Here is a 13,839-nt window from a genome sequence, read left to right on the forward strand (position 1 = left end):
CTCGCAAATAACATACATTCGTGCATAATTGCACGGATGTATGTTATTGTTTGTTGCCAGCTGCCGCTGGTCTATTCAGATAACCAGACATAGGGCGCCGGTTACCTGAATAACGGCAGCTGGTTGGCTGAGCGGAACTGCCTATCAAAGCCAGCGGCTCTCATAGGCTTTCCAAGTACAGCCCTCCGGCTCTTCTCGGAACGAGGCCCCCTGCGTTCCTTGAAAAAGACTGACGGCCGTTTCAGCCAATCAGGTTCCCGGATTCTGGTTATCAGGAACCTGATTGGCTGAAGCGTCACCAAGCGGGACACGACATCAAGGGAGGACATGGAAGCTTCAGGTAAGTTCATTTTACAGGGAAAGGGGCGACAATGGGCACAGAGAGCGGCAAAGGGGACAGAGAGCGGCAAAGGGCACAGTGGCATCAATAAAAGGGCACAGACAGCACAGTGACAACAATGGGCACAGAGGCGACAAAGGGCACAGCACAGTGACAACAATGGGCACAGAGGCGACAATTAGCACAGTGGCTGCGTTTGATGGCATGGCACAGTGGTGACAATTAATGGCACAGCGGCTGTGTTTAATAGCATGGCACAGTGGTGACAATTGATGGCACAGCGGCTGCGTTTGGCATGGCACAGTGGTGACATTTGATGGCACAGTGACTGCGTTTTATGGGATGGCACAGTGGTGACAATTGATGGCACAGCGGCTGCGTTTAATGGCATGGCACAGTGGTGACATTTGATGGCACAGCGGCTGCGTTTGATGGGATGGCAGAGTGGTGACAATTGATGGCACAGCGACTGCGTTTAATGGCATGGCACAGCGGCTGCGTTTGATAGGCACAGTGAGGCTACCATTTTTTTCTTTTCATTTGCGCCCCCCAAAAAATATTGAGCACCGCCACTGGTACCTCAAACACTATAACCTCGGATTGCGAGTAACGCGGTTAACGAGTGTTTCACAATACTGTATTTTGAAAAATCCTAACTCGGTTTGTGAGTGTTGTCTTGCAAAACTAGCAGGATTCAGACCAAATCGGTGTGCAGTACTGCGTTTGGCCTGAGGTGGGGGGAGCACCGGAGCCAAACGGCGCTGATCTTAGCCAATCAGAGCCATTCGGAAATGCTTGGAAAGACTTGGAAATACTACGTTCCCGAGCCTGAGGTTTGCCAAGGTCAGCCGAGCTGTCCTTGGGTCTTTCCGGCTGTTTCTGAGGCTCTCCAGCGCCTCCCCCGCCTCTGGCCATATGCGGTGTTGCATGCCATTGAAGTCAATGCAGAACAAATTATTTTCGTTTTACATTGACTTCAATAGGGAAACTCGCTTTGATATGCGAGTACTTTGGATTACAAACATTCTCCTGGAACGGATTATGCTCCTAATCCAAGGTTCCACTGTATTTTCAAAAGTTGGTGGACACCTGACCACCACACCTATAAAAGCTGGCTATTAATATAGAGTTTCCTCTTCTCCCCCCCCCCTATGGCCATCAATATGTAGATGGATCTCATTGTGGCTAGAACATCCTCCACTCTTCTGAAAAGACTTTCCACAAGATTTTGAAGGGTGTCTGAGGGCCATTTGTGCCCATTTTTGAGATCAGGTTCTGATGCTGAATGAGAAGATCTGTTTCACAATGACTGCTCCAATTCATCCCAAAGGTGTTCAGTAGGGTTGAGGTCAGGGCTCTGTAGGGGCAATAAACAAACCCTCCACCTTGCCCGCCCGCTCACTCACCCGCCAGCCCAACACTTACCCCATTCAGGTCATAAGTGGCTTCCCTGACCAACCCAGTCGCTTCTCCTCCAGGCCAATCTGATCTTAGGATCCGCTTCCTGTCCTGATGGGCCCGGAGGAGAAGCAGAAAGACAATAGCGAATGTTGATTAACTAATGTCACAAGGGGGTGGGCGCAGGGCACAGTCCTCTGCGCCCTAAGCCCACCCTTTTTGAAGCCAATTAGAACCTCTTCCGCTGCCCAGCATGGAGATTAGGGTCCAACGCACAGAGATTAGGGGGTGGCGCCCCTTATGGACCAGCCACTGCTGTGCAGGACTCTCGAGTTCCTCCACACCAAACTGGTCAAACCGTGTCTTGATGGAAATGTTGGTTGAGAAGACCTGGCTCATTCCAATTCATCCCAAAGGTGTTCAGTAGGGTTGAGGTCAGAGCTTTGTGCAGGACACTTGAGTTCCTCCACACCAAACTGGTCACACCATGATTTTTTGGCCTCCCATTTGATGGTACCTACATAGTTCCAAGACCAAGGCCACTTTGGCAAAGCCAAGAAGCAGGACACCAATTATCTTTTTAGAAGCCTGAAGGGTGGCAACTTGACCACCACTGGTTTTAGTAAGGGTTTCATGAAAGTATTTTAGAGGTTCCTTTGGGCTAAAAAGGTTGAGAAAGGCCAATCTAAATCACTCACCTGGATGTGTCCCATGTACGCCTGAACCACTTCCAATCCATAAACATCAATGAGCTCCTTCACCAGTTGGATGCCTTTCTGATTGGCTGCCACCTGCGCCCTCAGATCTGACAAATTGTCATGGAGGTTGCGTGTCCCGCTGCTGCCCGGGATTAAACCTGGAGCCATCAGTGCCTCTGTGACAGCTGAAGAAAAAAAGACAAGAGAGGTCAGGTATGAAAGACACAGCCAGTATACACAAGCGCTACAGGTTCTCTTTAGAAGACCTCCTCCAATGACAATGTGCCCTCCTCCTCACACTCAGCTTCGCATGGATTTAGTCTGTCGAAGCCTTGGGAAATACCAGATGCTGCCAGGTATGGGGACGCTACGCCGCTGTAACTTACTTTTGTAATCTTTGAATCCACAAAGAATTCGCGCCGTAAGTTACGGCGGCGTAGTGTATCTCTCGCGGCGTAACGGCGCGTAATTCAAATCGGCGAGTAGGGGGGCGTGTTTCATTTAAATGAAGCACGTCCCCGCGCCAGAACGAACTGCGCATGCGCCGTCCCGAAATTTCCGGCCGTGCATTGCGCTAAATGACATCGCAAGGACGTCATTGGTTTTGACGTGGACGTAAATTACGTCCAGCCCCATTCACGGACGACTTAAGCAAACAAGATAAAATATTTTCAAATTCGACGCGGGAACGACGGCCATACTTAAAGTGGAGGTTCACCCGGAAATATGAATTTTTAACATTAGATTGATGCTCATTTTTTCTAGGGGAATCGGCTATTTTTTTTAAAATCGAAGCAGTACTTACCTTTTTAGAGAGCGATCTTCTCCGCCGCTTCCGGGTATGGGCTGCGGGACTGGGCGTTCCTATTTTGATTGACAGGCTTCCGACGGTCGCATCTATCGTGTTACGATTTTCCGAAAGTAGCCGAACGTCGTTGCGCAGGCGCCGTATAGAGCCGCACCGACATTCGGCTTCTTTCGGCTACTCGTGACGCGATGGATGCGACCGTCGGAAGCCTGTCAATCAAAATAGGAACGCCCAGTCCCGCAGCCCATACCCAGAAGCGCCGGAGAAGATCGCTCTCTAAAATGGTAAGTACGGCTTCGATTTTAAAAATACTAGCCGATTCCCCCTCACAAAATGAGCATCAATCTAAGGATAAAAGTTATTTTTAGGGTAAACTCCCGCTTTAACATTGCGTACGCCACCAAATAGCAGCTTTAACTATACGCCGGAAAAAGCCGACTAGAGATGGCGTAAAAGAATGAGACAGCCGCTCGTACGTTCGTGGATCGTCGGAAATAGCCAATTTGCATACTCGACGCGGAATACGACGGGAACGCCACCCAGCGGACGCCAAAGAATTGCATCTAAGATCCGAAGGCGTACGAAGACGTACGCCTGTCGGACCTAACCCAGATGCCGTTGTATCTTGTTTTGAGGATTCAAAACAAAGATACAACGCGGGAAATTTTAAAGTACGTCGGCGTATCAGTAGATACGCCGGCGTACTCGATCTGTGGATCTGCCCCATAATATATATAATATATTATACACACAGCTGCCAGGAGATACTGGGGCTTGTAGTTTGATAACAGCTGAAAGGTAACAAGTTGCCTTGTCCAGCTGGCAATATCACCCTACTTTATCAACACAGAACCAGGAAGCAGGGCCGGCCTTAGGTGTTCAGGCGCCCTGTGCAAGCTAATCCTGTGGTGCCCCCCCCATCTTCACCCCTCGTCCCCTGGTCACCTAAACATACACAGAGGAAAAAAATGCCACCGCGGGTGTAAAACAATCGCGGAGGGGGGTGCCGGTCTGACACCGCCCCAGTGTGTGGTACCCGGGGGCGGCTCGCCCACCCCTTAGTATGCCTCTGGGTGGCCGCAGGGCGCCCCTGTTGCCCATGGCGCCCTGTGCGGCCGCACAGCTCGCACACCCCAAAGGCCGGCCCTGCCAGGAAGTTTTGCCCCTGGCCAGCTTTAGAAGAGCTATAGTTCCCAGAATGCCTTCCGTGCTCCACTCTTCTCTGGTATCACATTCCTTCTGACCTTTCTCTTGGAATTTTCCCTCCTTCACCAGCTTAAAAGAAATGAAGACCGCTCCCTCTTCCTTCAGGGACTTGGAATGCGGTGGCATGGAACCTGGCGTGATCCCACCAATGTCAGCATGGTGCCCACGGGAGGCCACGAAGAACACCGGACGGGGAGCTTCAGGCCGGAACACCTGCCATATAGGAAGAGAAGATTCGATGATTATGACGAGGTGGCCTCGAGCTGGGAACAGGTATAAAGGGGAGGAAGTTTACAAGGTGCCCACATTTCTCAATATCTTGTCTGAGAAGTGATCCCAACCTAAGGAGGGTTATAAATCTCGGGGGATTCTGGGGAGGGATCTTCTTTGGTTTCTGAGGACATCATTACCTGTAGCACTTCAGGAGATGATGAACCGAATGTAAGACAGAGACCCCTGGCCCAGATTCTCGTAGATGGGCGCAAAAATGTGCGGGCGTAACGTATCTCATTTACGTTACGCCGCCGCAAGTTTTTCAGGCAAGTGCTTTATTTACAAAGCACTTGCCTGTAAAGTTGCGGCGGCGTAGCGTAAATCACCCGGCGGAATTCAAATTCGGCGGGTAGGGGCGTGTTTCCTTTAAATGAAGCGCGTCCCCGCGCCGAACGAACTGCACATGCGCCGTCCCTAAAATATCCCAGCGTGCATTGCTCTAAATGACGTCGCAAGGACGTCATTGGTTTTGACGTGGACGTAAATTACGTCCAGCACCATTCACGGACGACTTACGCAAACAACGTAATTTTATAAATTTTCGACGCGGGAACAAGGGTCAAACTTAACATTGGCTGCGCCTCATATAGCAGGGGCAACTTAACGCCGGGAAAAGCCTAACGTAAACGTCGTAGCTTTACTGCATCGGCCGCGCGTACGTTCGGGAATTCGCGTATCTAGCTAATTTGCATACTCAACGCGGAAATCGACGGAAGCGCCACCTAGCGGGAAAAAAAAATTGCAGTTACGATCCGACGGTGTAAGAGACTTACGCCTGTCGGATTGAATGGATATCTATGCGTAACTGATTCCAAGAATCAGGCGCATAGATACGACACGCATAGATACAATACGATACATGGTGCTGCGCCGTTGTAAGTCCTTTAAGAATCTGGGCCCCTGTGTTGCCATTGAAGGAAGCCAAGCATGTGACTTAGTGATTGTCAAAAGATACATTTTTTGTTAAATGTAGAACATTGGATTTTTGTGTTTAAGGTTCAGATACTTCCGTGTTCTGCTGAAAGTGGAAATAATCCAGTGTGATGTAAAAGGAGGGTGGGGGACTCTTGACTTCTGATGATGGAGGGGGGGGGACTCTTGACTACCGATGTAAGGGGTGCTCTGGACATCCAAGTCTTACAGATACAGCCAGCTAGATGTAAATGCGCAAAATGTTTTTTTAGGGCTTTGAGGCCAGTGAAGATAACACAGCTATGGGGTCCTGCAATTTCACGTTGCCTGCACATGTGCAGGAAGCCGCCATACGCATGTGCAGGTGTGCTGCAAGTCTCTGCTAAGTCACCAAGGATTGACCGGAGACCTTTGGTGCATCTGAACCTAGGCCCAGACTGGCCATAGGGCATACTGGGCATATGCCCGGTGGGCCGTAGCGGCACGAGGGCCGCATGTCACATCTCTATAATGTAGGGGTCTGTATGGGCTGTATTGTAGAGGGGCGCTGTAATGTAGGGGGGTCTGTATTGTAGAGGGGGTCTGTAATGTAGGGAGGGGGTCTGTGTAACATGCAGGTGGTCCAGAACTGTTAGGGGGGTGTCTGTGTAACAAACTGTGGGGGGCTGTGTAATGCAAAGGGGTCCAGAGGTACAAGGGCTGTGTAATGTAAAGGGGTGCAGGGTGCTGTTTAATGTAAAGGGGTCCAGAGGTGCAGGGTGCTGTGTAATGTAAAGGGGTCCAGAGGTGCAGGGTGCTGTGTAATGTAAAGGGGTCCAGAGTTGCTGTGTAATGTAAAGGGGTCCAGGGTGCTGTGTAATGTAAAGGGGTCCAGAGGTGCTGTGTAATGTAAAGGGGGTCCAGAGGTGCAGGGTGCTGTGTAATGTAAAGGGGCCCAGAGGTGCAGGGTGCTGTGTAATGTAAAGGGGTTATGAGGTACAAGGTGCTGGAACCCCACATCCCATCATTAACTGCCGCCACGCCCCCCCCCCCCTCCCCCGGGCTGCTCATTATAAAATGCCTGGGCCTATTTTTTGTCCCAGTCTGGGCCTGATCTGAACGCATTTAAACATGGGGGAGGGGACGAATTCTGGGGGACTGAAGTTCCTTTTTAAAGTCTTTTTTTAGTGTATTTTCACAGATTGGCTCCTTGGCACACAGACTTCAACCATGTCCTCCATTGTGATGAAACAGGATGAGCACTTACCGGTGTGATGACAGTGAGGTCAGGTAAGTGGCTTCCTCCAGCACACGGGTGATTGCTTAGAATGACATCCCCTTCCTTCAGGTCATCCTGCAGGCTTCTAATCTGTGACGAAGAAGAAGAAGAAGGAAGAAGAAAGAAGAAAGAAGAAAGAAGGAAGAAGGAAGAAGGAAGAAGGAAGAAGGAAGAAGGAAGAAGGAAGAAGGAAGAAGGAAGAAGAAAGAAGAAAGAAGAAAGAAGAAAGAAGAAAGAAGAAAGAAGAAAGAAGAAGGAAGAAGAAGAAGGAAGAAGAAGGAAGAAGAAGGAAGAAGAAAGAAGAAAGAAGGAAGGAAGAAGAAGAAAGGAAGGAAGGAAGAAGAAAGAAGGAGAAGGAGGAAGAAGAAGGAAGGAAGGAAGAAGGAAGAAGAAGAAGGAAGAAGAAGGAAGGAAGGAAGAAGGAAGAAGAAAGAAGAAGAAGGAAGAAGAAGAAGGAAGAAGAAGAAGGAAGTAGAAGAAGGAAGAAGAAAGGAAGGAAGAAGAATGAAGAAGAAAGAAGGAAGAAGAAGGAGGAAGAAGAAGGAAGAAGAAAGGAAGGAAGAAGAAGGAAGAAGAAAGAAGGAGAAGGAGGAAGAAGGAAGGAAGGAAGGAAGGAAGGAAGGAAGGAAGGAAGAAGGAAGGAAGGAAGGAAGAAAGAAGAAAGAAGAAAGAAGGAAGAAGGAAGAAGAAAGAAGAAGGAAGGAGGAAGAAGAAGAAGGAAGGAGGAAGAAGAAGGAAGGAGAAGGAAGAAGAAAGAAGGAAGAAGGAAGAAGGAGAAGGAAGAAGAAAGAAGGAAGAAGAAAGAAGGAAGAAGGAGAAGGAAGAAGAAAGAAGAAAGAAGAAAGAAGGAAGAAGGAAGAAGAAAGAAGAAGGAAGGAGGAAGAAGAAGAAGGAAGGAGGAAGAAGAAGGAAGGAGAAGGAAGAAGAAAGAAGGAAGAAGGAAGAAGGAGAAGGAAGAAGAAAGAAGGAAGAAGAAAGAAGGAAGGAAGAAGGAGGAACAAGAAGGAAGAAGGAGGAGGAGGAACAAGAAGGAAGAAGAAAGAAGGAAGAAGGAAGAAAGACCATTTAAAATCATATTAATTTATATTATTAGATGAAATTATCATCCAAAGCCCAAACCTTAGAGAAGAGCCCAGACAAGAATCTATATAGACTGTAATTGTATCTGCCCGTTACAGTATTAAACAAACATAGTGCCATCTGCACACCCCAACCAGGAACGTCTAACAACTTCTGCCTGTCAAACAGTCTGCTAATTTTAACATCAATTTTTCAAGATATATAAAATGTAATTGGATTAGTAATATTTGTAACTTGAAAAGTTTGAGTGCTTGGAGAACATTGCTATACATTTACATTGCATGGTCGGGTCATATTTTAAGCGAGAGCCTCCTAGTATAGAATAGGCTGCTAGGCCGATTTAGTTGGCTCCGCTAGAATCATAGGAGCAGGGGGTTGATTGTTTAGGGCTGCTCCGTGTTTCACAGGCTGCTACTCTGTTACTTCCTCCCGTCTTCTGGAGGATTCTAGAAACATAGCAGAAGGAAGGACAATGTAGGCAACCTGAATGTTTATGGGACTCTAGCCAATCCCTTGGGAGGTGTGCCCAGTAGGTGGTGAGAGAGCCCATAAGTACCCTGCGGCAGTGGTGGTTCGTCCATAGAGGGCGCTGGAGCGCAGCCCCCTCTGGCTCTCGCCCGCCACTGAGTCTAATAACATACATTCATGCATTGCATGAATGTATGTTATTGTTGCCGGCTGCCGCTGGTCTATTCAGAGATGGCCGGAACTTGAGCGCCGACCACCTGAATAATGGAAGCTGGTTGGCTGTGCGGAAGTGCCTATCAGAGCCAATCTTTTTGATCGATTAAAATTCTTTTCATTGGTACTTGGCTTCTGGGCCTTCAGGGAGTTCTGTCGGAGATCCAGTGACATCACGGATACCGGCGGGGCTTGCCATGTCCATCTGAAGGGCTCCTTTGCTGTGCCTTCATATCTGCAAGCTGGCGTAAAGGGCTGTTACACTTCCCTCTATTAATCTGGGATTCTACAGCCATCCACTGGGAGTTGTGATAGCTCCCTTCATGGGACATTTACATGCAGATGGACTGATGTTAACCCCTCCTCATCTGGATTCAGCAGTGGTATCGTTGTACACGTTTTTATACCAGTATCATACTTAGCTACATGTTTTTATGACTGTTTTTGGTACCGTTTGGTATTACTCGCACCATTTTTACAGTTTATGTAGCTACATCGATTTTATCTCCAGTGCAATATTTATTTGGCTACCTACTTGAAGACTATAAAAGTTTTAATGCTATTCCCATCGAGCGCTGCCTTTGTGTGTTTTTTGTATCTTCCTATCCAATTTTCCAGTGGTTGGTAGCTGCACAGGGAATCAGCCTGCAAGGAGATCAGCTAAAAGAAGTTGGATCTGTATGTGCGTTATAATTAATCGAAATTAGTTGATAAAAAAAAAAAAAAACGATTAATCGAACAGAAAAATGTTGATCAGTAACAGCCCTAAAAAAATATATATGATTGTTTAAACCCAAACGTGCTTTTTCTATCACTACTATTCCTTTATATCGGCTTTTGGAATTTACAAATGCAGCAATTCAGATATTGGCTGAAAGGTTTAGCACTCGGAAACACTTTTTGATAGACAAAAAGTGCATTTTATATACAACTATATAGATCAGATCAAAAATCACAAATGAGGAGGAAAGAGGGACAGAGGGACAGAGGGACTTTGTTCCAAATGAGGGACAGTCCCTTGAAATAAAAAGGACAGTTGGGAGCTATGGGAGACCCCTGTGCAGGGGGGCTTTGCAGCCTGGGGTAGAAGTCCAAGCTAGGCTTAGCTGGGGGGCCTATTGGAAAGCAGAGGATCAGTTCAGAGGATCAAGTTGGGTCTGGAGAAGCTCATTGGCAAGAGCCAGGAGGGAGTTGTGGGAGAGAGAGCCCAAGTTTCCTATGGTGGTGAGAGTCTACATCTCCCTCACTAGGAAGAGCCTGGTGGATATCAGGAGGTAACCATTTACTATAGGGACAAAGTTAATACAAAAGCTGAGAGAGTGTTCAAACCTGGAACTGAACCGTCTCCTGCATGGCTCCCAGGTGGACAGGAATATGGGGGGCATTGGACACCAGACCGCCGTCAGGGCCAAATAGAGCGCAGGAAAAGTCCAGACGTTCCTTGATGTTGGTGGAAATGGCCGTCCGCTGCAGGATACGACCCATTTGTTCTGTGGAAGGAGATTAAACAACATTTCCTAAAATGACACAAACCTATCCGAATATACGATTTATAAAGCAGAGGTGAGGTGATGATGGACAACCTGCGATGCTCATGAAGCGGTGGGAGAAGATGGACAGCTGGATGGTGTCCAGTTCTGTGCCGATCGCCTGATGTTTCCCGCTTCCCACTGTGATCTGGACGTCCCCGTATTCCGTGATGGAAGCCGTACAGTCCGGTTCCACCAGGATGGTGCTACAAAATGACCGACAAAGAAAACACAACACTCTTTATTCCAATTATAGATTCATTTAACCACTTCAATACCAGGCACTTACCCCCCCTTCCTGCCCAGGACAATTATCAGCTTTCAGCGCTGTCGCTGTTTAAATGACAATTGCGCGGCCGTGCAATGATGTACCCAAACAAAAATTTTATAATTTTGTTCCCACAAATAGAGCTTTCTTTTAGTGGTGTTTGATCACCTCTGCGGTTTTTATTTTTTGCTAAACAAATAAAAAATAAAAAAAAAACGGGCTGAAGTGGTTAACCTCTGGAAGGAGTGCAGTCCCCAGCAGCATAGAGATCCTGTGGGACATTCCTTTTGCACAGTTCAGCCAGAAAGCGAAGGAGCCCTGAAGTACCGTATATACTCGAGTATAAGCCCAGTTTTTCAGCACTTTTTTTGTGCTGAAAATGCCCCCCTCGGCTTATACTCGAGTCAACTTTTTGCGCCCAATTTCCCGGAATTTGGGGACCCTGGACCGCAAACTTGGCACACATGTAGCCCCCCTCTTCCTCTACAAGTGTACAAAGTGTGTTAGCCGGGGGACCTATGACCGGGGAGCACAAATTTTTCAAAGCTGGGCACCCCTTCCATAGACTCCCATGTTAAACGGTCATTTCTCTGGTGATTTTGGGGACCCGGTACTGGCCGGCCATAGGTCCCCTGGACCCGAAACTTGGCACACATGTAGCCCCACTCTTCCTCTACAAATTTCCAAAGTGTGTTATCCGGGGGACCTACGGCTGGGGAGCACCGATTTTTCAAAGCCAGGCACCCCTTCAATAGACTCCCATGTTAAACAGTCATTTCTCCGGTGATTTTGGGGACCCGGTACTGGCCGGTCGTAGGTCCCCTGGACCCGGAACTTGGCACACATGTAGCCCCATTTCTCCTCTATAAGTGTGCAAAGTTTGTTGTCTGGGGGGACCTATGGCCGGGGAGCACCGATTTTTCAAACCGGGCACCCCTTCCATAGACTCCCATGTTAAACGTCAGTCGAGTCATGGGCACAGTGAGGCATGGGCACAGTAGGGCATGGGCACAGTGAGTCATGGGCACAGTGAGGCATGCAGATGGACACCCTAGGCTTATACTCGAGCCAATAAGTGTTCGCAGTTTTTTGTGGTAAAATTTGGTGTGTCGGCTTATACTCGAGTATATACGGTAAGTTATTACCGTATTTATGGGCGTATACCGCACACTTTTTTCCCCTTAAAATAAGGGGAAAATCGTGGGTGCGCGATATATACGCCGATACCCGCGCTGTGTTTGAACGCCGCCGCCGACATATACCGAGCGCAGTACACTCGGGTACACTCGGCCAGGCTCGGCTCCGCTCGCGGTCACGCCCTGTGCCGCCTCCTAGCTTTATGCGAGAGGAGCCGAGCGTGGCCGAGCGTGCCCGAGTGTACTGCGTTCGGTATATGTCGGCGGCGGCGTTCAAACACAGTGCGGGTATCGGGGATCGGCTCAGAAACAGCGTGGGAGGACACCACCGAGGCCGCAGACGGACGCCAGACAAGGCCGCCGATGGACGCCGGGCAAGACACCGACGAGGGGCATTGAAACTAAGTATTTTCTTTTTTTCAGGAAATTTCACTTCCAGGTTGGGGGTGCGCGCTATACGCCGGGGCGCGCTATACGAAGATAAATACGGTAAGTCCTTTAGCTTATTGGGGTATCACCTCATCCCCATCCAAGTTCCAATAAACCCCCTAAAAATAGACATCCGTACATTTTGTGAGTCGGGGAAGAGTGAAGAAAATGCTGTATGCCTGGCTGTGAGTGCGCAAGATGGGACCAAGTTCACCGCGGCTCTTTAGGGGGTGAACGACAGTAGATTTGCAGTTATGAATACACCTTTAAATGCCAATAGTACCCGCCTATAGTACCTGTCCAATTCGTTTAGTTCCGAATTTTAACAAATACGTTCATTTCAAAAATCGTAAAAGAAAAAAATATCGAAAAAAAAAAAACGTAAATTTCCGATATTTCCAGTTTTTTTTTAAATTAAAATTTCAGATTTTGGAAATGTAATTTCCGAAAGTCGTAAATTCGGAAAAATCGGAAATTTTTATTTCAGAAAATCAGAAAAAGAAATCTTAAATTCGGAAATTTCCAAAATCTGAAATTTTAATTTCGGAAAATCAGACATTTAGAAAATTTTCGAGTTTCAGAATTCCAGAAAAAAGCCAAAAAACTAATGAAAAGAAAATGAACAAATTTTTCGGCAGTGCACATGTCTACCAGCCTCCTGCAATCCTTCTACAGCAGAGCTCAGACACCACTGGTGATAGGACGTACCTGTTCTGATCAATAATGATGGCGGGTCCAGGGAGGGCGTGGTCACATGACAACTCCTCCAAGAGGTACACGTGGGTGTCCTTGTACCCTTCTTCGAAGTAGCATTTGGTTACCTGGGCAGAGGGTACGGGTGGTTAGTTGGAAGCAGACCCACCTACAAGGATATGACCAATGACGGCACACATTCACCTACCTTCTCTATACGGGCCGGCTGCCCGCTGGGTTGGATGCGGCTCTCGCAGCGGATACCAGTACTGCCAGTCCCCCGTACCCGGATGTCATCCACCACAATGGGCCTGGATGGGATGGTAAATCCGAACTCCTTCATGTACCTGGAAAAGCCAAAGTCATCATGGATGTGGCAAAGGGTTCTTCACAACATTATGTTATACAATCCTTCACCAAAGCGGGACCACCACCCTCCATATACTGAAGGTCTCTCATCAAAGCCGGACCACCACCCTCCATATACTGAAAGTCTCCCATCAAAGCGAGACCACCACCCTCCATATACTGAAGATCTCCCATCAAAGCGGGACCACCACCCTCCATATACTGAAAGTCTCCCATCAAAGCGAGACCACCACCCTCCATATACTGAAGATCTCCCACCAAAGCGGGACCACCACCCTCCATATACTGAAAGTCTCCCACCAAAGCGAGACCACCACCCTCCATATACTGAAGATCTCCCACCAAAGCGAGACCACCACCCTCCATATACTGAAGATCTCCCACCAAAGCAGGACCACCACCCTCCATATACTGAAGGTCTCCCACCAAAGCGGGACCACCACCCTCCATATACTGAAGATCTCCCACCAAAGCGGGACCACCACCCTCCATATACTGAACATCTCCCATCAAAGCGGGACCACCCCCCTCCATATACTGAAGATCTCGCACCAAAGCAGGACCACCCCCCTCCATATACTGAAGATCTCCCACCAAAGCAGGACCACCACCCTCCATATACTAAAGATCTCCCACCAAAGCGGGACCACCACCCTCCATATACTGAAGGTCTCCCATCAAAGCGGGACCACCACCCTCCATATACTGAAGGTCTCCCACCAAAGCGGGACCACCACCCTCCAGGATCCAGGTTTATTGTC

General features: G+C 48.3%; 1 protein-coding gene across 1 annotated transcript in view; it reads right to left on the minus strand.

Annotated features, from left to right (window-relative positions):
• The window catches only part of OPLAH (5-oxoprolinase, ATP-hydrolysing), a 105,674-nt gene that overhangs the window by 15,023 nt on the left and 76,812 nt on the right, over positions 1–13,839 (minus strand). The window contains exons 14-20 of the mRNA XM_040352089.1: positions 12,918–13,056; positions 12,725–12,837; positions 10,238–10,389; positions 9,984–10,144; positions 6,882–6,983; positions 4,489–4,663; positions 2,437–2,621 (exon numbers count right to left, since the gene is read on the minus strand). Coding sequence (XP_040208023.1) covers positions 2,437–2,621; positions 4,489–4,663; positions 6,882–6,983; positions 9,984–10,144; positions 10,238–10,389; positions 12,725–12,837; positions 12,918–13,056 — 1,027 coding nt within the window. The remainder of the gene's footprint in view (positions 1–2,436; positions 2,622–4,488; positions 4,664–6,881; positions 6,984–9,983; positions 10,145–10,237; positions 10,390–12,724; positions 12,838–12,917; positions 13,057–13,839) is intronic.

The sequence above is a fragment of the Rana temporaria genome, chromosome 5 (genome assembly GCF_905171775.1).
Source record: "Rana temporaria chromosome 5, aRanTem1.1, whole genome shotgun sequence".
NCBI lineage: Eukaryota > Metazoa > Chordata > Amphibia > Anura > Ranidae > Rana > Rana temporaria.